Genomic DNA, 23,142 nt, shown 5'->3' with positions numbered 1-23,142 from the left:
GTGGGTCCGAGCTTTCTAAGATGTGATGGAATCTCTAGAAAACAGTAGCCTGCAAACATTTGCAAACTTCTCTCTCCCTCTCCCTCCCTCCCTCCCTCCCTCCCTCCCTCTCTCTTCTCCCCCCTTGCTTTGGTTTGGTTTTGTTTTTCTGTTTGTTCATTTCACTGCCAGAGATTTATTTCAACCTTCTCTTTATAGAATCTAGTTTTATTGGATTGAAGTCCTACTGCTTTGTGATAGTCAAAAGTTGAGGTGGTAAAGAGGTACGTCTGAATACCGACAGATGCTAACAGCGGTGTGGGGACCTCACCCAGCCTAACAGGACGTTGGGTAACTCAAGATAGATTATTTTACTTCTAAATGCGTTCACTCCTAACTCAGTTGTAAGAGCAGTGCTCAGTTTCTCGCGGAAGGCAAAGAGTTTATATAAAATTGAGCATTTGTCTTGAGGCATGTGTTGGTAATTTCACACAAGGAGTTTTCTCCCTGCTGTTCGGTTCTTTTGTTTTCATTTGTACTATCTGTGTGCTTCCTTCTTTACAACTTAAAATTGTTTTTGCTCGACATTTTGCATCAAGAGTGTTGGACCCTGAGGGGTTGGAGGGTAGTATTTCCTTAGTCGACCGCTCTTGAGATGCTGCATAAAATCCAGGACGGATGATTGAGATGCATCTTCTCTCAAAAAGTAAGCGTGAAGAAGATTCGGATAACCGCCTACATTGTGTGACTGGAAGTAAAGCTTGACCAGCAGCCGACTTGATGTCGTCATACCTGTGCTCCTTGACTAACCAGTCACTGAGTGAGAATTCGGGATTCCCAGAGTTATTGTCCGAATCCGTTTCAGGGCGAGCATGACATTACACCGTGTGACATGAACGAATGCCCTGGAAATTAAAAGCATGTGAGCCTTGTGAAATCGTTAAAGGACTGACTAGATCATTATGATATAGGTGTGGAATTTTCCTGTGAGTGGAATTTTCTGAGGGCACATTGCAGCGGTGTTAGGAAAAGCACTGTGGATACACGGCTGTGAATGTCTCCATTTCCTCTTGGCTGTGTCGTTTGTTTCCATTAAGTATGAGCTGCTTTTGCTAAGTGCGGGTGCTCTTTGCCTTCCTTTGGTAAGCTTGATGAGACTTCTTTTGTGTGGCAGGTGTTCAGGATTTTTCCTCCCCTCTGAATCATGAACGATAACCTCGTCTCCATCATTCTCAAATTATAGCTGACTCTATGTTTATGAGAAGACTCAGGCTATTTGATATAAGCCTCTTTTGTTTGCTGGTTTGTGTGTCACAGTGTCTCTTATTTCTGCATTTGAGGTCGAGTATCATGCACTAACTTTCTTTGCAAAGGCTCTTCTAACAGCTGTGCTTTGGATCCTGTGCCCATCCATCCACCTTACCCAGTGCTGCTTCAGTCTACTGAAAATCACTTATACTTGCATTTTTGAAAAAACCAGAACTATGCCTCTGAAATAACATTAAGATCACCTTAATGCCATCAGCGATGGCTGTTAATGAAGATTTCCTTCTGGTCTTTTCTTCACGTGCACATATTTATGCAGTAGTAGTTAACAGGGCACATAGAGTTGTGATTTTTGGTGTTTTTAGTTTGCATTATGCTGTAAGTAGGTCCTTATGTTAGGCAGCCTCCTATTATATTTAGTGACTGAAATGATCCCCTTGGATTTCTCTGTGGTATTAGTTTACTTTCTCACAGTTGGATCCTTGGATCTTTAGATTGTTTCTAATTTTTCATAGACTTACTATCTTTATGTGTATGGCAGTTTTATTTTATTTGCTTACTCATTCATTTTTGAGAGAGAGCACATGTGAGAGAGAGGGAGAGAGAGAGTCCCACGAGGGGAAGAGAGAGAGAGAGGGAAAGAAAGTGTGGAGCCCAAAGCAGGGCTTGAGGTTACTCAAAGCAGGGCTTGAGCCTGATGGGGGACTCGAACTCATGAACTGTGAGATCCTGACCTGAGCTGAAGTTGGATGCTTAACTGACTGAGCCACCCAGACGCCCTGGAAATTTTATTCTGGTGAAATACTTCCAAAGGAAAAATGCCAGGATCTGAGGTTAGTAGGTTAGCGGACATATTTTATGGCATTTAATACTCATTTAATACACATTTATCAACTTTGCCAGTTTGTGCTTTCATTTTAGCCAAATTAACAGTTATACATCTTCTTGTGTATGAATGGCAGTGACATTGTTTTAATATTTTTACTTAGAGCAAATAAGCATCTTTCCATAGTTAAATAGCTGGTTTTCTTTTCGTGTGAACTGCGTCTCTGTGCCTTTTGTTGTGATACATTGAAAAGAGCTTGTCTGATCCTAGTGTAAATGTAAATCACACTTAGGTTTGAATTCCTAGATTTGAATTGCTACTTTGGCCACTGTTTATCTGGGTGATCTTTTAAAAAAATAATATTTCAAAGCCTCAAATGTAAACTGGGGATAAAGTCAACCAAATTTAAGGGATGCAGCCAAAATAGGATGAAAATTTGTATTCCTATGTTCATTTATTAGAACACCAAAAATAAACTTTTAAAAAGCAGAAGAGGGGGAAATTAATAAGAGAAGAAATCATTGGTCCTTGATTTAAAATATAGATGTGATTAATAATGCAAAACATATTTTCTTAATCAGTAAAATAGACAATATTTGGCTATGTATTCAAGAAATATAATCCTTAATTCAGGAATCAGAAAGGGAGTATAACTGTAAACAAGGAGACCATTCATAATTTAAGAGCGAATACTATATATGCATACATTGGAAAATTTGGATGTCATGGTCAATTTGAGGAAATTGTTAAGTCATCAAAACTGAAGAAGCGTTTAGGAACCTAAATATACTATTAGCTGATGAAAAATCTGAGAAGTTAGTAAAAACCACCTAAAATGGCCTGATGTCCGAAAGTTTTACTGGATAGTTCCACCAAACATTAAAGAGAAGAAAACTCCTACATGATATAAGGTATGTATTTCAAACGTTATGGTAAGAACTCGTTCAAGCAGGAAAGTTTATTCCTGACACAAAAGTTAGAGCATGATACAAAACAGAAAAAGCTATCGACTGCTTTTACTAGCGCAGACCTAAGGGTAGAAATGCAAAGTAAGTTTATTCAGCAGCACTTTAGAAGAACAATTTTTCATTGCCAAGGGTGATGGTGAGGAGGTTGGTGCAGTGATCCTGCAAGAGAGGAGGAGGGTTTGGAGCAGGATAGCGATGAGGGGGGTGGGGAGCGTCACCTGGGGTGGTCGGTGCATTTCTAGATGCATCTGGAAGATAGAGCTGGCTGCCCCGGATGCGTGGTGTAGAACAGGAGGGGAAACGCTGGCCCGGGGGGTCTGTCTGACCCTGGGAGGGTGGGTTGCCATACATGGGGCAGGGGTGGGGGTGGGGGGTAGTGGTGTGTGTGCAGGAAGTCGAGGGGTGGGGGAGGTCATCAGGTGCCCAGGGTTGGCGTGCCGCTTGAGAGAGCTGAGAGGGTTCTGGAGGGGGCAGGTGAGGAGGTGGCCGGGCATAACACGAGTGAGTGGGACCCGCCGGCCAGGGGACGGGGTGTGACGGTGTGGGGCTAGAGGGGATGGCCGAGGGCGCCAGCGTGGCTCGAGTAGAGAAGGGGACACACAGAGCAGCCCGGCGACAGGACGTTCACACGGGTGGCACAGGAGGTAGCGGAGCGGCGTCCGTGTGGGCGTGCGACAGGGGTGCGGGCGTTCACGGTGCGCACCGAGCAGCAGGCTGACGTCACGCACGCCTGCTCCAGGGGGTCGCGTGTGACCCTTGGGGTCTGGACACATGGAGGTCCCTGGTGACGTCACAGCATCTTATTGGAGCGGCGGGAGCCCGCGCGAGAGAGGACAGAAGTCTTAGGCGGCGGGTGCGTGGGGCTTCGCCTCCGAAGGAGGGGGAATCGCGGGCGCCAGCTGCGCGGGAGGGGAGAGGACCCCGGCTTTGCTGCCTGCGAGATGGCGCGCGTGTGTCACTTTCTCAGTCCCGCCCGTGCGGCTGGAGCCCCGGTGCTTGGACGTGTCTACACCCGAGTCTAGCGAACACTGCCAGCACGCAGCGTCTCGTCCCGTGAGGGGGTCCTTAGGGTCCACGCCCTGGGCGCACCGCACAGTACACACATCAGCGTCGCTCACTGTGGCTGGCTCACATCCCGAGGTCTGGTTTCTGTCGTGCAAATATTTTACTTTTGTCGTAGATGCTGTCGTTGCCTTTTTTTAAGTGTTTATTTATTTGTTTATATTGAGAGGGAGAGAGAATCCCACGCAGGCTCTGAGCTGGCAGCACAGCGCCCCCACAGGGCTCGGTCTCGGGAGCCGTGAGATCGTGATCTGAGCATCACCGTCTGGCCCCCCAGCCCCCCAAGCTGATGTTCGCTTATCTGTTTTCCCCAGCGAGGATTTAAATTTCATGGGAGTTGGGGCGTTATCTGAATACGTGGTTGAAAAAGATCTGATCACCTGCCATGTTCAGAAATGTATCTGTTGAGTTAAGCACTTAGACAGGTTTGCTTAACTTTATCATTCATCTGCTCTGATAACTTAATCCTTTCGTACTAGCCTTCTTACACCTTCCAGAAATGCTTGCCCTCAGTGTCCCTCAGTGATTTAAAACTGTTGTATCTCACGGACTCCCTTTTCCTAAATTATTATTAAGAAAGGCCCTTTCCTCTCATGGACCTTTTTTCGCCCTAAATTAAATTAGTTAATATTATAGACAACCCTTTGAAAACTTACAATAATGTCCTTTAGGATTGTTAAATTTCCATTATTTCTCTTCCCTTACATTGAGCCGACATGGTTTTCGGAATCCCAGCCTGCTTGTTTCTACCACTTTTAACGGGAACTCACGGCGTAAGGTCTTTCCTGCTCAGTCCCGACCCTGTACTCTGCTGTTTGCTCTCCTGTGGCCTCCAGGGTCTCTGTAAGGTGCTGTCTGTGCAGTTGCTTCTCCTGCGCCATGGGGGACCCGCCTTGCTGTGGAACATCCCGAAACACCTCTGCGTGGCTTTTCCTCTGTGCTCATGACAGAGCAGGATGAGTAAAGGTAGCTGCTTTCGTTTTTGCTTTTTCCGCATAGTATTAGGATAAGCTCAGGATGAGTGTCCTAATCCCTTGGTTGATATTTAGGATTCGAAAACTTTTTTTAAGTGTATTTATTTCGACAGGGATGGCGCAAGTAGGGGAGGGGCAGAGAGAGAGGGAGAGACAGAGAATCCCAAGCAGGCTTCTCGCTGTCAGTGGCGAGCCTGACGCGGGGCTCGAGCCCATAAAGCCATGAGATCGCGACCCGAGCTGAAATCAAGAGTCAGACGCTTAACCAACTGAGTCGCCCGGGCACCCCTGCTTGGATTTTAAAATTTTTTTTGTAAAAGTGTCAGTGGCATCCTCTTTGCTACCCCCCCTCCCCCCATTCACTTTGCCTTTGAGGCTCACAGCCATCTGTAACTTACCATGTGAGAGCTCATTCTTGGTTAGAACTTTTCTGCCGGTGGTGTTTGCGTGACCTGATGACCTATTTATAATTTATTTTAGCCTAAAATACCTAAATCACTTTGATAACCATACTTCATATATAGCACTGTAAAGGGTTTGGCAGTTTCTTGAAAAGTTAAACATACATTTACTTTTCGACCCACGAATTTCACTCTTACAGATTTACCTAAGATAATCGAAAACCTGTGTCCACAGGAAGACTTCTGGGTTCTTCTGGGTTCACACGAAGATGTTCACAGCAGCTTTATTCATAATATCCCAGAGCCAGAAAACACAAACATCCCGCACGACCCACAGTGGTAGAACAGAGAAACACATTGTTTTTGTTCACGCAACAGCATGCAGCGAGCCGTGGAAGGGACAGACCACTGGGACACGACAGTGGACGGCATCTCAGTGATATTGCGGCAGGCTGATAGACTCGAGTTCAAAACGGGACATGTTGCGTGAGTCCGTTTAGATAACATTCTAACGAGCAAGGCTAATCTGTAGCGGACAAAAGTCACAAATAGTGGTAGCCTTGGGGGCAAAGTCTGATTCAGAAGGACCGTGGAGATTTTACGGAGAGATTAAATGTTCCGTGTCCTTTGTCGTCGTTGCTCTTATTATTTTTATCAAGATGTTTATTATTTTCTGAAGGATTCTTTTGCTTAAAAATTATTTTATTTTTATTTTTGACGAATAAGAATGGTATATACTTCAGCGTACGTGTACATCATACAGTACACGATGACTTGATCCACGTGTGCCTATGAAGCGGTCGCTGCAGTCAAGTCAAGGGATGCACCCGTGCCCGCCAGGGCTGGGGTGTGTGTGGCGACAGCACCGAAAGTCTCCTTCCAGCGGTTTTCCATTTGGACTACAGCAGTTTTGGTTCCAGACCCGTCCTCTACATCAGATTCCAGAACTTTCTCATCTTATACCTGAAAGTTTGTAACCTTTTTTATTCAGTGTGCATAGTTAGTATTTCACGTTTATTTGTGTAGAAGTTATCACAAATGGGCAGAGACGTCCTAGAGTTGGCTGGCTTGTCCCCTACCTGCTGAAGGCCACGCTGTGTCCAAGTCCTTTGCTTTCTGAAACTCACACAGGGTGCGGGTTGTGTCCGTCTTCTGTGGACACGCAGGAAGGCTGCTGAGTAAACGAGCAGCAGGGGGATCGGTGCTTCCCTGGGCTGTTACTGGTCTCTTCTTTTCTTTGCGTTTTAACTTCCTTTTGTGTATAGACACTTGCTCTACGTAAAAGAAGAGAGAATTGCGTATTGACCACCGCATACCTGCCACCCAGCTTCAGTGATGACCGTGTCGCTGTGCCTTTCGTCTGCACATCCCCTCCCCTTTTTGATTGCTGGTGTAGTTTAAAGCAAATCTCTGTCATCGTGTAATTTCAGCCATAAAGGCTTCTGTATAGGTTTCTACTGGGAAATGACATTTTTTTTTACACAAAAACCTCAATTACATGCCATGTTCATGCCTGACAGGCCCACGTAGCAATAATACCTTCATCCTCGGGCCATGTTCAGTTTCCCTCAACTGTCTGAAAAGATTCTTTTTAAGTCGTTTTGTTCAAATCAGGGTCCTTAAGTGGTTACATGTGGCACTGGATTGGTATGTGTCTGTGTCTGTTTTACTCTTTTAAGTTCCTCTGTCTCTTTTTTTAAATGATCATCTTTTTCATTTTAATTCCGGTGTAATTGACATACAGTGCTACGTTAGTTTCAGGTGTAGGATATGGTGACTCAACAGTTCTACCTGTTACCCGGTGCTCATCACAATACGTGCACTCTTTAGTCCCGCTCACCTCTTTTCCCCACCCCCACCCACCTCTCTCCTGATAACCATTGATTTGCTCTCTGTACGTAAGAGTCTGGTTTTTGTTCCTTTTTCTCATTCTTTGTTTTGTTTCCTAAATCCCACGTATAAGTGAAATCATCTGGTATTTGTCTTTCTCCGACCCTTGGCATCATACCGTCTAGATCCATCCATATTGTTGCAGATGGCAGGATCTCATCCTTTTTTATGGCTGCATAATCTCCCATTGTGTATACACCACACCTTCTTTGTCCGTTCATCTTTTCATGGGCACTCGGGCTGCTTCCGTGCTTTGCCTGTCGTCAGTAATGCTGCTATAAACATAAGGGTGCGTACAGCTTTTCAAATTAGTGTTTTCATAATCTTTGGGTAAAAACTCAGAAGTAGAATGACTGGGTCATATGGTAATTCTATTTTTAGTTTCTCGTGGAGCCTCTGGACTGTTTTCCACAGTGGCTGCACCAGTGTGCATTCCCACCAGAAAGTTTGTAACCTTTGACCGTCTTCTCCCCCATTTCCCCCACACCCCAGCCCCGGACACCTGCCAATCTGATCTATACTCCTGTGACGTTGGCCTTTTAGATTCCACATGTAAGTGAGATAATATAGCGTTTGTCTTTCTGTGTCTAGTTTATTTTAATTAGCAGAATGGCCTCTAGTTTCATCTGTGTTACCACAAATTAGCAGGATTTCCTCCTTTTTTAGGACTGGACTTCTGTTTCATGTTTATTTTTGAGAGAGAGAGACACAGAGCATAAGCAGGGGGAGGGGCAGAGAGAGAGGGAAACACAGATTCTGAAGCAGCTCCAGGCTCCGAGCTGTCAGCACAGAGCCCGACACGGGGCTCAAAGTCACGAGCCGTGAGATCATGACCTGAGCCGAAGTCGGACATGTAACTGTGACTGAGCCACCCAGGCGCCCCACGGACTGAATAATATTCTGATATTATATCTCCTCTAGTTTGTATACATACATGGTGTGTGTGTGGCATTTTCTTGATTCATTCATCTACTGACAGACCACTTGGCTCTTGTGAATCATCTTTGCTGTGTCGATAGGGCTTTAATATTGGAGAGTTGATAGGACATTAATATGCAAGAGTAGCCATAAGAGGACATTTTGCTCTTATGATGCAATCGTGTCACTAGGAATCAAAGGAAGGGGGGTGTACTCACCCATCCGCCAGCTTAACGATTAGAATTTGAAGTCTGACGACGAAATTCAAACCCTAGGGCACAGATTATCACAGACAGCGCGTGTTGAAAAGTATTTTAAAGGCAGTGCGCTTTAACCTCCTTGTTTCGCAAATGGGAAGACGAAAGCTCGGAGGCACGGGGGGAGGAAAACCCGCGATAAGCTGCCCGTGTTGTGCATCGCCTCCTTGTTCCCACGGGTGACACCCCGTCCAGCCCAGAAGAGGTGGGGAACAGCTGTTCGTTCCTCTCCGCCCCACACCCAGGCCTCGGGAACGGCTGTGCTCTCCGAGGTGCGTGGTCAGAGCAAGGGGTCTGCCCGTGTATCGTGTTTATAGGGACTCCTGTCGGGTGACTGAGAACCCAGCTTGAGACCAGCTACAGTTCCCCTCCCCAGAAGAGAGAGAAAGTGTTCAAAGAACGAATTGGTTCGCGAACACCGTGTGTCTAGCGTGAGGTTTTTAGGCAGGAGGGTCTCTGTGTGTCCGGATCGAGGGATTCAGACGCTGTCCTCATGACTTAATCTGTGTCTCTTAGCCTCGCTCTCCTTTGGGTTAGCCTCAGTCTCCGATAAGCTAAAAAAATGTACAACAAATGTTTCTAATTACTGGTGAGGAAGAGAGAGAGAGAGAGTATGTTAGGACGGAATCTTTTCTCTGGAGTTCCTCAAAACTGGCAGCAGTCAAGTTAGGATGCTGTTTACAGATGGTGAGGGAACAGCATAGGCTTTTGCAACCCCATACGGCCCTGCCACGCTTTGGGGGCATCGGGCTTTCAGAGTGCTCTTGATTTTTTCTGCCGGCCTTGCCCTGACACCGGGCTGTCTACCCGAGCAGAGGACCTGGGCAGTATCTGCAGCCGGACCGCAACTGGGAAGTTACGACTGATACGCGTGCGCAGTACGGAGCCACAGCACCTGGTCGGGAGGCCTGTGGTCTGCGTGTGGCTGGGTGCAGCCAAGCCAACAGGGTGCCCGGGTTAAAGGGGGGGAGGCGGACCCCAGGTAGGAGGCCCGGCAGAGGCCAGAGCGGAGAACGCACCTCCCGCAGAGCCCGATCCGGGGGCAGACACGGGAGTGGCAGCACTAGGTGAGGGTCTCGGAGGAGCGGCCGGCAGTCTTGCGGCTGGTGTTCAAGCGCAAGAAGGAAGGCGTGCCGGCGGGCTTCCGTTCTGATGCCTTGGGGTCCCGCGCGTTAGTTCCTTTCTGTCATTCTCGCTCCTGGGGAAGCTGTCGCTCCAGACTTCTGCGGGTCTTGCGTCTTCACCCCTTTGCAGCGACGATCGTCAGGGTGGGATTCTGTCAGCCTCTGGGAACGCCTGTGGCACACGTGTGTTCCGGACTGCAGTCACCACAGGGGTTTGCACGCCAGCTGGGGCTCGCGTTTGAGACACACCTGAACTACGGCCCCCTGGCTGCCCTGACGTCCCCTGCCCCTCCTTCACTCAGAGGATCCTGGGCCTGTGAATTGGCTCCAGCCTGGAATTCGTCCAGGCACCGTGACTTGCCGCGGAGAATCAAGTCAAACTTGTGTCCGCTGAAACCTGGAACTTTTCCCGTGGACACGGATGAGAAGATAGCAGGCCACCCTGTCTCTTCCAGCTCCGGGGACACTGGGATCAGGCAGCCACCAGGCCGGGTCATTCCGACGGCGGCTTCAGGTCCGTCCAGGATGCGAGCCACCCCGGCTTCGTCTCTGAGTGTTGTCGTAGCCACATGGCCCTGCCGCGCCAGGCCCCACCCCCACCCCCCGCCGTGCGTTGAGAAACCCCCTTGGATGGGCCTTCCTGGCCCACACCACACACTTGTGCACACGTGCCAGTGCACCCTCCGGGACGTATTTCGCACAACCTTGGTGCAGGGATCGTCTGTGATAATGCAGCTCGGGGATTCTTCTAGAAGAAATCCACTCTAGCAGTCCAGTGTTGCTCAGACTGGAAGAGATACCAGGAAGGTCTGGTGTTTCAGTTGTATTTGAAAAAGCATTGGCCACTTTTGGAACGTACTCCCAAGCCAGCACTAGCCCGTGGAACCCAGCATCTCTGTTGAGTGCACGTTGTTGTGTGAATGCCCTGGGATCTCTTCTGTGCAGGGGAGGGTGTGTGATAGATTGCCAGGATCACCGGTACCTGTGGGCAGAATGACTGAGGGACTGATTCATCCATTCTTTCGTCTGTTCATTCACATCCCTTCATTCCCCAGCCATTCGCTGAGAACAGTGCTTTGCAACGATGTGGGTGGAGCTAGAGAACGTCATGCTGAGCTCAGTCAGCAAAAGACAAGGAGCATATGATTTCACTCATGTGGAATTTAAGAAACGAAACAAATGGAAAACAAAGGGGGGGCTTAAAAAAGAGGAAGAAGGACAAACCAAGAAACGGACTCTTCGCTATAGAGAACACACTGATGGCTACCAGAGCGGAGGGAGGTGGACCATGGGGGAAATAGGTGATGGGGATTAAAGGGTGCACTTGTGATGAGCCCTGGGTGATGCATGGAGTTGCCAAATCATGATATCGGACACCTGACACTGATAATGACACTTACACTGGCATTTAAGGAAGAAGAGGAATGGCGAGTAATCGACCTTTAGGAGCGAAAGGTATCTGTGTGGTTAAGAAAGAGAAAGGGGGCTTGAGACGGTGTCATAGGCAGACAGTGACCGCATTTTGTAGAATGTGAGAGGCCACCCCGTGGGGAGTCTGCTATTCTAAGTGCAGTGGGAAGGACTTTAAGCCAGGATGTGACAGAATTTTATTTTGCTTATAGAACTTACCATGGTTGTTGTTTGGAGAACAGGCTTAGGGCGGCAAGCTTAGTGGTGAGGAAGCTTGTTAGAAGACAGCCTTTGGGTCCTTGGAGAGAAGTCACAGCGGTAGCTTGTGCTGGAGTAGCTAAGATCTAGCGTCCGCCTTTTCCCCAAACCCCTCTACTGCTGGTGTCCCTGCAGCCCAGAGCTTTGGGCTTCTGGGGGCAGCTAACTGGTCCTGCCATGGGGTGGCCATGAGAGCTGCTCCCTCCTGAGCCGGGGGTAGAGTTTGGATCGGACCAGGGTAGTGGCCCCATCGTGGCAGGTGGCTGGAGAATAATAACCTTCGTTTTACCCAGTGCAGCACACTTTTGGCAAACTTTTATGCTACTTTTACCAAATAGCTATATACAACTTCAGAAATAAAGTTGTAATTTGTAACACTTGATATTTTAATAGAAATATACATGGCGCCTATAAATAATTCTTTTTTTTTTACCTTCATTTATTTTTGAGAGACAGAGACAGAGCACAAGTGGGGGAGGGGCAGAGAGAGAAGGAGACACAGAATCCAACGCAGGCTCCGGGCTCTGAACTGTCAGCACAGAGCCCAACGTGGGGCTCGAACTCAACAAACCGTGAGGTTGTGACCTGAGCTGAAGTCCGACACTCAACCGACTGAGCCACCCAGGCGCTCCGATAATTTTTTAAGTTTTTATTTATTATTTATTTTTGAGAGACAGAGAGAGACAGAGCATGAGCAGGGGAGGGGCAGAGAGAGAGGGAGACAGAATCTGAAACAGGCTCCAGGCTCTGAGCTGTCAGCACAGAGACCGATGCAAGGCTTGAACTCACACGCTGTGAGATCATGACCTGAGCCGAAGTCGGAGGCTTAACTGACTGAGCCACCCAGGCACCCCTGTAAATAATTCTATGTCACAGCAATTTAATTTGCAATCAATTTTTTAGTAGATTATATTTAAATAAATGTTCTTTAAAAGCATAATGTGTAAAAGCATAAAATTATATATACACACACACACATAAAGTTATATAATTAATAAAATGTTTTATAAATTAAGGAATTTTTATCTTATTATATTTAATTATGCCCTTTCTTTTTCTTTCTTTCTTTTTTCTTTTTTTTTTTATTAAAAGTACCAAGATACGAATATGCAGGGAGTTGTGTATGAATTAAACAGCTACATCGAACAGCGATTAGATACAGGAGGAGACAATCAGTTACTCCTTTATGAATTGAGCAGCATCATTAAAATAGGTAAGAAATGTTTTATATTCCTTCTGGTAGAACTTTTGAACCAAAGTGTCTTTTATTCTGTTGCAGAAAATGGAAAGAGTAATATACTTATTACAAGGCAAATGCAAGTTATTTATTTGCTTCTGTTCTCGGGCTAAGTTTGAAGTGAAAATACTCTATTCTGAAACGACCAGAATGAGTCAAACCTAAAACTTCCTAACTTACCCAGTCTCAAAAAAGTATCTGCTAGATGTGCAAATGGAATATACTATGCTTTCTAAATAAAGCCTAGTTTCTTTGGAACGTGTAGTTTTGTTGAATTAAATCACATCTTTACGAAGGAAATCCTTAATTTTTAAGCAACACAAAGCATTTTAAATTTATTGGGGCAGATGGCAGATCTACGTACTTTGATCACCTCTTTTCTGATGGGGAAGCTGTGGCAAAGGCAGGCCAAATATTTGACCCAAGGCCGCACGAGTGAAAAGGAGTGAACCGTGAGTCTATAGGCAAGCGATCCTGCGGGAGTAATATCGGTTATCTGCCGTGGGAACTGCCTTCACATGGCCCTGAAGCAGTGTTAGGAGAGTTAAGCCGTGTTCTCTTCGTGAGGCTGCATGGATACGTGCATCATCCTCTTTGGGTGATGCTTGCCTTGATTACTCATTATTATGAATATTGTGTCTGGTATTTTTTAGTACTTTAACAATTAAATCCCGTTCTTAAACGAAACATATTTAACAATAGTTGTAACATTTAAAGTTTCACAAACATATTATTGCGTAGTGCACTGGCTGCTGTGTGCATGTGAGGATGTCACGTCTTAAAGTTTGCAATAGCTGATAAATAATGAATGAAAATGTTCTATGTCATTGAATAAAGCCATAAATTGGTTGGCTCGATTCGCTGCATGACCGTTAATTATGTTAACAAGCCCTTTCACAAGATTCCTCTCTGAGGTCTCACCTTAAAGAATTCATACGTGGTCTGTTCTTCCATTGAGATTAGTTTCTTCCTTTTTTATTACTTTGGCAGCCACAAAAGCTGATGGATTTGCACTGTATTTCCTTGGAGAGTGCAATAACGTAAGTATCTGAATTTAGATTCTGGTGCTCTAGATAAGAACGTGTCATAAGCTCTTTAAAAAAGGTCAGCTGGGCTACAAACCACAGACACATGGCAATTAAGTACTTCAAACTCATTTTGTATTTCGTTTCTGTCTACGGTTGTTGCCAGGTGAAAATCTCACCAGCGTGGCAACGTTTGGGCATGAAATCTCACAGTTTACTTACTGTTTTGGTTTTGGTCTGTCTTATGAATGGCACCTCTAGACCGTTCTGTACAGAAGATGCTTCGGCACTGTGGGCTGGGGTGTCAGGGACGGCGTATGCCCTTTTCAGCACACTGCCTGCAGTAGAATAAAGCAAGGACAAAAGTGGAGCATTTTTTAGGTGAGTTCTTTGGACTTCCTGAAGGCCACTGAAACAGTGTGGGGACGGCGTTACTCCGTGGAGACCCCTGAGCCACGGTGGCCAGAGCTCACACTTCCGTGGTGTGCCTGTCTTAGTGTTGCGTGCCACAGGCTGGAGCCTCTGTTTCTGTTGCAGCTTACTCAGAGCACAGCCCATGGTCAAATGCAGCGTGCATAAGCAGTTCAAGATGTTCAGCTTACTGGCATTTGATTTTTGTTGTGACGTTAAAACCACACACGTAACATCTTAAAAGAATATTCTGAGCCAATAAGAATTACGTTCATAGGTTAACTGTATAGAAAGCATTTATAAATACATTTGGAAGAATTTCACTGTGTATTTCTTATGTGTTAGGCATTGTTCTTGGAGATTTGGGGTTTTCTTTTGCACTGTGATGCTTGTATTTATGAGTAATCAAATGTGTGCTATTTATGGTTTATAAAATGGTAATAGGAATAGAGACGCAAGTATTCCGAGACGTTTAATGGTGCTCGTGAATAATACAGTAACGCAAAGGATGAAAAGTCGTTGCACAAAAATGTTTCCCGGCCGATTCACTGAACCCATCGTTGATCCTTTTTGTTCCCTCCCCTTGCATCGTAAAAATTTACGTTACAGGATTAAAAGCTCTTTGGGGCAAGGACCTTTTCTTACTAATCTTTGCATTCACCCAGCATCTCTCCTAGTGCCTTCCATGTACAGAGACAAGAGTTCCATTAAGTTGAATTATTCAGATAACACTCCTGCTTCCAAAAACTTTAAATGATACTTCAGACACTGGTAGTTTTAAATGGCTAAGTTACTAAAATAACAAAGAGATCTCATTCTTCCCTGTTCATTCTAAAAATTTATTTCTAAAATTTTGGGACTTTTATTTAAAAATTAAGAATTCCGCGGGGCGCCTGGGTGGCGCAGTCGGTTAAGCGTCCGACTTCAGCCAGGTCACGATCTCGCGGTCCGTGAGTTCGAGCCCCGCGTCAGGCTCTGGGCTGATGGCTCGGAGCCTGGAGCCTCTTTCCGATTCTGTGTCTCCCTCTCTCTCTGCCCCTCCCCCGTTCATGCTCTGTCTCTCTCTGTCCCAAAAATAAATGTTAAAAAAAAAAAAAACCCACAATGCAGTAGAGAACTTTTCATCTAAGATAAAGTAAGGATTACTACCAGCAAAAACATAGATGTGGTACAAGAAGCAAAATAAGGTGTTATATCCTAGTGATATAAATTTAATGCTTAAGGATATTTCATATGCCTCATCTTTGTGCTTCTTACTCACTTTTATTATACTTCACATCCTTCAGCAACCTGCTTTGAAACACCTTTCCGTGGGCTGTAAGAAAAAGTACAATTCAGATCTCCAGAAAACCAAAACATTACAAATTATATGATTGTAGAAAGATACATTTCAATGATTTGCTTTAAAAATGCATTTATTTTATAGTTATACGACGTGGACATTTAAAAATATAAATGTTTGTGGTGCCTGACTGGCTCAGTCGGTAAGGATCTGACTCTTGATTTGGGCTCAGGTCATGATCTCTGTCATGAGACTGAACCCCATGTCAGGCTCTGTGCTGAGTGTGGAGCCTGCTTGAGATTCTCTCGCTCTCTCTCTCTCTCTACCCCTGCCCTGCTCATGTGCTCTAGATAGATAGATAGATAGATAGATAGATAGATAGATAGAGATAGATAGATGTTTTCCACAGTGACAAACTTACCCATTCTTTGGAATTACAGACATTTATTAAACTCTCCCATGGTGCCATTCTAAAAAATACATTAAAATATTTCTTCCTTTTTATTCTACTGATGTCCTCTTTCTCCTTCATTATGTTTCCTTGCTCTTATTGCAAAACTAATACCAATCTGAGAGGATAGTATTAGTCACTCAGATTACTATATGGCAATGTAGTGATGAATTTCAGATTGTGTTCCACGAGGTAATGAAAGAATTTCTTTTCAAGTCAGAAGTGCCTTTCTCTATTAATTTATGGCATTTTAAGACAAAACTGTACTACTAAAAGATTAAGAATGGCTCGCACTGACCCATAAAGTCAGGTTCCCTGGAAGGCATGGTGGCATTTATGTGGCATTCACTTACCATCAAGGAGCAGTGTTTTCCTCAGTTGCTTGGCCTCCTTGTCTGTAAGCTCAATCCCCATGTCTTTTAGAGTATTTTGTAGGTCCCTGGAATCAACCTTTTCTCCTTTGAAAAGACAGAATAGTTACAGGTTAAACTATTAACGGACAATCTGATTATTTAACATGATCTAAACATTTACTTTTGCTGCTCTAGTCCTTACTCTGATACCAGAATGAAAAGGAAAGATGGAGTGAAAGATTTTCTAATAAAAAGAGTCAAATGCTAAATAAAAAATAGAATTTGTCCCTCGATATTAGCAAATGGGATGTATCCCTAACACTGGGAATGATATCACATAGTACAGAAGCAAATCTGGTCATATAATTATCCAGAAATAAGGTCAAGAGACGGTTAGTATGATACAAGACACAATTAACAAAGTGTGACATATTTTACTTTACTTTGTTAAAACTATGTAATTAGCTGTTGGTAATGGACTTTTATTTCTACAGCTCCACCCTGCTTTTGCTGTGATCATCTAGGTTTGGGTGTATAAATAAGAGCCAGGCACTTTTACTGAAAAAAAGCATCAAAGAATATATGACTTACAATGAAGAAATAGTCCTTTTGTTTTACTTATAAACCCAGATAATGTTAGATTAAGATGTTGATCAGTAGATGCACATATTTATCAAAATGAATACTGAAAGTATGTGAATCTGTAAAGCAGTAGTAGAATTTTGAGAAAATGCTATTAAAATTTTTAGTGTAAACCACAATTTGTTGCAAATCATTTATAACAAATTCTTGCCTGTAAAAGCTTTCACTTCATCCTTCAAAGTTTTCAGAGCAACTGTATTATCAACTGTAACAGAAAAAACACATAACTTGAAGCTCATAAAATGATATAAAATAGCATAAGAACGCTCTCCTCCCCTTCAGATTATAACAGCATTTTGTTACTGGGCATTTTGTTATGCACTTTAAATAGCCATTCAGCAATTCAAGCTGATTCAAAGAATATGCTTGAATATAGAACAGAAGAAAAGATTTAAAATATTAAAAATATACTTATTTAAAAAATGTAAATTTGACTTTCTATTTCATAAAATATCAACTCTTGAATTTGATAACAAAAAGATGAGATTCAAAAGCGGCCATTTTGGAAAGGCAAACTTTGTTGTCCTCAGAACTTCGCAGACTCTTCTAGTGGCCATGCCACCTGTGTCCAAATACTACATTCTCAACTTCTTTGTCAGTGTTCTTGTCCCATCTACAATCTGGACCTCTTCTGCGTAAAAAGTTCCCTCGTTCCATTCCTTTCATTGCTAACGGTACATAACACCTAAAGCTCAAAATCCAATGGTATCTCACGTGCTCACCACTGACTGGCAGGTTTTCTTTCAGATCTTCAAGTTCCTGGTCTGTGAGCTTGATTCCCATGTCACCTAGAACGGTTTCCAGGTTTTTGATGTCAACTTTCCCTTAATCAGAAAGAGAAAGGCTCGTGAGGGAAATTTAGTGACTCTAAAAAAGTTATTTTTAGATTATTTTTTTAAGAGAGTAAGGGTCTTCTTACCAAGACTTGAAGCTAAAATTTTATTACCAAAACACGAATACCACAAAGCCCAACTCTGGGCAAATATTTATAATACGGAGTACAGTAACAGAATCAACATGGCATTTAAGGTTAATGGTAAAATATAGTCAGTGTTCCAATGGGAATTTAGGTTTATAGTGACTTTGTGCTCACCTGTAATAGCTTTCATTCCTTCCATCACGTCATGCAGATCAACATTCCCGTTTGCTACAGAAGTCCAAAAGAGACATGTAATCAATGACATGAGCTCAGAAAAAGATACACTTTGTTTTTAGAGTATAATAAAGTCCAGCTAAATTTGTCTCACAACATAATTTTAATTGATACCCCTTTAAATCGAAGATCAAGATAAATAGATCCTGAATGCTACCTTTGGTACTCACCATCAACTTGTAGGTCTCCTGACAATCCAGCAAATTCCTCGTCTGTGAGCCCCATTCCCATATTTCCCAAACTAGTATGGAGGTAATTCTTTTTAATCTTCCCATCTTAGGAAAGAGACAGTAAAGCAACACTTGAAAAAAAAAAGTTGTATAATAGTAAAATTTAAAAATGTTTTTTAGGAAAACTATTATTAACTTCAATGACCACATATTATTAAAACAAAAGAAACAAAAGATAAAATATATTTCATGCCTCTGTTATTATTACACTTTGACAAGGCTGAAATCCCAAATAGGCTTTTCCACTTAAAGACTCAAATAGAAAGTCAATGGAGTCAGAACCGCATTTCCTTTAGTCTATTCTTGTGGACAAGCCTACAAAGTAAGACAAGGTTAAGGTGCTGGAACAAACAGAACTGCAGACCACTAACTTAATTACTCTGCATAAAAAGTAGGGTTCTTTTTTGTTTACTGGCTTGACTTATTAGTGATTATTGTAGCTGACCATTGCTTTTCAATAACAACCAGGGTTTTTTGTTTGTTTTTGCCAGGGTTGGTTTTTCTTCTTGAGAAAAAGTTGAAAAAAATCTAAGAAGACAGTGGACTTCCTGCCAAGAGAAAGTGTATATTAACAGCAGGTAAGATGTAGTTACGCTGGGAGAATTATAAATAAAAGCTTATATAGGGCCAAGATTCATGCTTGGATGGTGTACCTGGAGACCTAGATAACATGCCTTATAATTTCGTTTTTTACTTACTTTTGAGAGACTTCATAGCCTTCAGTAGTCTATTACGATATAACTTTCCATTGGCTGTAAGAAAAGTCATAATTCATGTAATGGTAGAATGAATACGAGTTTCACAAAAATAGCATGAACTGAATAATTTCAGAAGCAGAAAATGCAGTCTTGTATCAACATACAAAAATCAACTGTATTGCTATAGAGTTGCAACAAGCAAATGAAAAGAAAACTTAAGAAAGCAATTTCATTTACAAGAGCATGAAAAGCATAAAATGCCTAAGAATAATTTTAACAAAAGAAGTACAAAACTTATACTCTGGAGACTCTAAACCACTATAGAAAGAAATTAAAGAAGACCTAAATAAATGAAAAGACATCCTATGTTTATGGATTGGAAGACTTAATACTGTGAATGTAACAATATTCCCTAAACTGATCCACGGAGTCAATACATTCTTATAAAAAATTCCAGCTGGTTTGTTTGCAGAAACTGATGAGCTGGTCCTAATATTCATATGATAAAGCTCAGGCTCCAAAAAGCAAAAGTAATCTTAAAAAGGAAAAAGAAGTAGGGGACTCACACTTTTGAGTTTAAAAACTACAAAGTGACAGTAATCAAGACAGGGAGGTACTGGCATAAAACTAGATATATACATTAATGGAATAGAATTTACAATCCAGAAATAAACCTTCCAATGTTTGGTCAGCTGATTTTTGACAAAGGTACTTGCACATTCAATGAAGAAAGAACAGTCTTTTTAATAAATGGTGCTGGGACAACTGGACAGTCACATGCAAAGAGAATATTCTTTTGGATCCCTAGCTCACATTTTATACAAAAAGTAACTCAAAATGGATCAAAGACCTAATTGTAAGTGTTAAAACTATAAAAATGTTGAAAGAAAACATGACTGTAAATTTTCTTAACCTTAGATTAGACATTTTTGTAATATATGACACCCAAACACAAGCAACAAAAGAAAAAGTTATACCCTGGACATCATCAAAGTTAAAAATCTTTTGTGCATCAAGGAACACTGTCAAGAAAGTAAAAAGATAATTCACAGGACAGGAGAAAACTTTTGCAATCATGTATCTGATAAGGAACTTCTATCTAGAAAATATAAGGGACTTGTATCTAGAATGTATAAAGAACTTCTACGATTCAATAAGAAGAAGATAACCAAATTTAAAAACGGATGAGGGTTATGAGTGGATTTTTCTCCAAAGGAGGTATACGTTTAGCCAATATTCACATGAAAAGATGCTTAACATCATTAGCAATCAGGGTAATGCAAGTCGAAACCAGAATAAGATACCACCTCATACCCACTAGGATATTATCAAAGGACAGAAGTAACAAGTGTTGACCAGGATGCGGAGGAACTGGGACTCTGATACACCGCTGGTGGAAATGGAAAGTAATGCAGCCTCTTTGGAAAACAGCCTGCACTTCCTCAAAAGGTGAAACACAGAATTACCATATGACCCAACAATTTCTCTCTTAGGTATATACCCAAGACAAATGAAAATATATATCCATGTAAAAACTTGTACATGAACGTTCATAGGAGAATTATTCATAATAGCTAAAATGTGGAAACAATCCAAATGCGCATCAACCAACGAATGGATAAATAAAATGTGTTATATCCATAGAATAGCCTATTATTCAGCAGCGAAAAGAAACAAAGTACAGTTGACTTTAGAAAAACAGAGGTTTGAACTGTGCAGGTCCATTTATACGTGGGTTTTGTTTTTTTTTTTTATAGTATAGCACTGTAAATGTATTTTCTCTTCCTTATGATTTTCTTAAATTATTTTTTTAATGTTGATTTAGTTTTGAGAGAGAGCTGTCAGCACAGATCCTGATGCAGGGCTCGAACCCACAAACCGTGAGATCATGACCTGAGCTCAAGTCAGACGCTTAACTGACTGAGCCACCCAGGTGCCCCACCTTATGATTTTCTTATTAGCATCTTATTTTCTCTGGCTTACCTATTGTAAAGAATAGGGTATATAATACATATAACAACAAAATGTACGTTAATTGACTTTACGTTACCAGTTAGGCTTCTGGTCATCAGTAAGCAATTAGTAGTTAAGTTTTTGGAGAGTCAAAAGTTATACACAGATTTTCGACTACACAGGGAGTCAGTGCTCTTAACCCGTGTTGTTCAAGCGTCAACTGTATTAATACATAACAGGACAGAGATAAACCTGGAAAACATTATGTTAAGTGAAACTAGTCACTACGGACCACGTATTATATGATTCTATTTATGTGGAATATCCAGAATAGGGAAACTGATGGAGACAGAAAATAGATTAGTGGTTGCCCAGGGCTGAGGGAGATGGAGAAATTGGGAGGTGACTGTTAATAGGTATGGAATATCTTTCTGGGATAATAAAAATGTTCTAAAATTGATTGTTGTGATGAATGTGGTGAATACATTAGAATTCACTTAATTGTATGCTATATTGGGTTACTTGTACAATATGTGGATGATAATTCGGTAGTACCATTATAAATATTTCACTTATGGGGTGCCTGGATGACTCAGGTGGCTAAGCGTCTGACTTCGGCTCAGGTGGTGATCTCGCAGTTTGTGAGTTTGAGCCTCGCGTCAGGCTCTGTGCTGACAACTCAGAGTCTGGAGCCTGCTTCGGATTCTGTGTCTCCCTCTCTCTCTCTGCCCCTCCCCTGCTCGTGCTCTATCACTCTCTGTCTCTCAAAAATAAATAAACATTAAAAAATTTTTAAAAAATGTTTCACCTAAAATTTTCATCTTTATATAACAGTGAAATTAAGGAAGAGAAGGCTTTTTCAATATGATAAGCTGGTCCCCTTGAGTGGGCCTACTGTACTGTACAAATATCTCTTTGCTTTCTTTTTAATTCTGACTTTTATTTTTAATTTCTTCCATTGCTCGCTTATCTCTCTCTTTTTCCTTCTTATGGTATAAGCCCTGAAGGGAGACAGTAGACATTTGTTGGCTCTGATGGCAACTTACATCTGAGGAGTTGCTTGGCTTCTAAAATAAACTCTAAACGACACTTACTGTTTTAAGATGTAGCTTACATTTTAGTTTTTTTAAAATGTTCCATCATGTTTGAGAAGAAGTGAAAATTTTCATGCAGATCTGCAAAAATCTAATTTCCTTGGAAGCTCCCACAGACACTTGTATGACTCACCATCAATTGGCAGTATTTTCAGCAGCTTCTCTAGTTCCTCATCTGTGAGCTCAATTCCGAGATTTCCCAGAACATTTTTTAGCTCACTAGATTCAGTCTTCTCACCTTTGAAAATAAGAAATTTGGTATACATCTTCATTTCAGATAGCAGTAATAATTTCTTTTTTTTTTTAAGTTTTTAAATGTTTTATCACTTATTTTTGAGAGAGAGAGCGAGTGGGCGAGGGGCAGAGAGAGGGAGACACAGAATCTGAAGCAGGCTCCAGGCCCTGAGCTGTCAGCACAGAGCCTGATGCAGGGCTTGAACTCACAAGCTGCGAGATCATGACCTGAGCCGAAGTCGGACGATTAACCGACTGAGCCACCCAGGCACCTCCAGATAATAGTAATTATTTCTAATGAAAAAAGTTATTTTAGGATAATTAATACCATCTCCTTGTTTTCAGACTGAAAACTACAGTAATAAAAACAAACAAACATTTTCAACTACAGAATCAATGTAGATGATAGGTCAAATTTATTTTCTTAATGTGAACAAGAGAGTCTTCTAAAATCAGGACAGACTACTTTCAGAATGAAATTTGATCTATTAGTTAGAAAAATAGATGCTTATATGAATTTTTCTTTGAAAAAGTATTTTAATTTAAAAAATAAGAATTATATGATAAATACAATAAATTCATTACTTCCATCAATTTTAGGCTTCACTCTCTAATTTGCTGTGCCATTCTATACTGTGGTTATTAAACACTGGTGAAGTGAATTACATTATTGGCATAAACAACAGAGATTGTAGAATTTGAAAGCAAGAAATAGTATGGTAATTTCATTGCAAAATCAGATAATTTTATATCAATACATGTAACACTAGAAGCAAATATTTCATTAATAAATATAGAGAAATGTCAGAATTTACAAGTCAGTGATGAAGTACCAGGAAATATTAGCAAAAACCAAAATTTAATGTAGATAATTGGAATCCTAATTTTATAGTAACTTTTCAGTCACCTGTAAAATCTGTGATGTTTTCCATCAGTGTTTCTAGAGGAATTTTCTCATCAACTATAAGAGAAGATAAAATCGCAGTATATTATAGATCCCATATATTATGGATCTCATATATCATATAGACTTCAAATATTACATT

General features: G+C 42.1%; 1 protein-coding gene across 18 annotated transcripts in view; it reads left to right on the top strand.

Moving 5' to 3' along the window:
• The window catches only part of LOC147574441 (pleckstrin homology domain-containing family M member 1-like), a 192,630-nt gene that overhangs the window by 49,169 nt on the left and 120,319 nt on the right, over positions 1-23,142 (top strand). For 5 of the 18 annotated variants that reach the window (XM_086685506.1, XM_086685504.1, XM_086685503.1 and 2 more), the window contains 3 exons: positions 12,426-12,546; positions 18,609-18,695; positions 20,641-20,809. In XM_086685506.1, coding sequence (XP_086541632.1) covers positions 12,426-12,460 — 35 coding nt within the window. In that variant the 3' untranslated portion in view covers positions 12,461-12,546; positions 18,609-18,695; positions 20,641-20,809. Of the gene's footprint in view, positions 1-12,425; positions 12,547-13,560; positions 13,613-18,608; positions 18,696-20,640; positions 20,810-23,142 lie in introns of those variants that run through there. The other 13 variants (XM_086685516.1, XM_086685517.1, XM_086685520.1 and 10 more) reach the window with 6 other exon arrangements.

This window comes from Puma concolor, chromosome E1, assembly GCF_028749965.1.
Source record: "Puma concolor isolate L17-30 chromosome E1, mPumCon1.1.hap2, whole genome shotgun sequence".
In the NCBI taxonomy this organism is placed as follows: Eukaryota; Metazoa; Chordata; class Mammalia; order Carnivora; family Felidae; genus Puma; species Puma concolor.
This window is presented reverse-complemented; position numbering and strand designations above follow the sequence as displayed.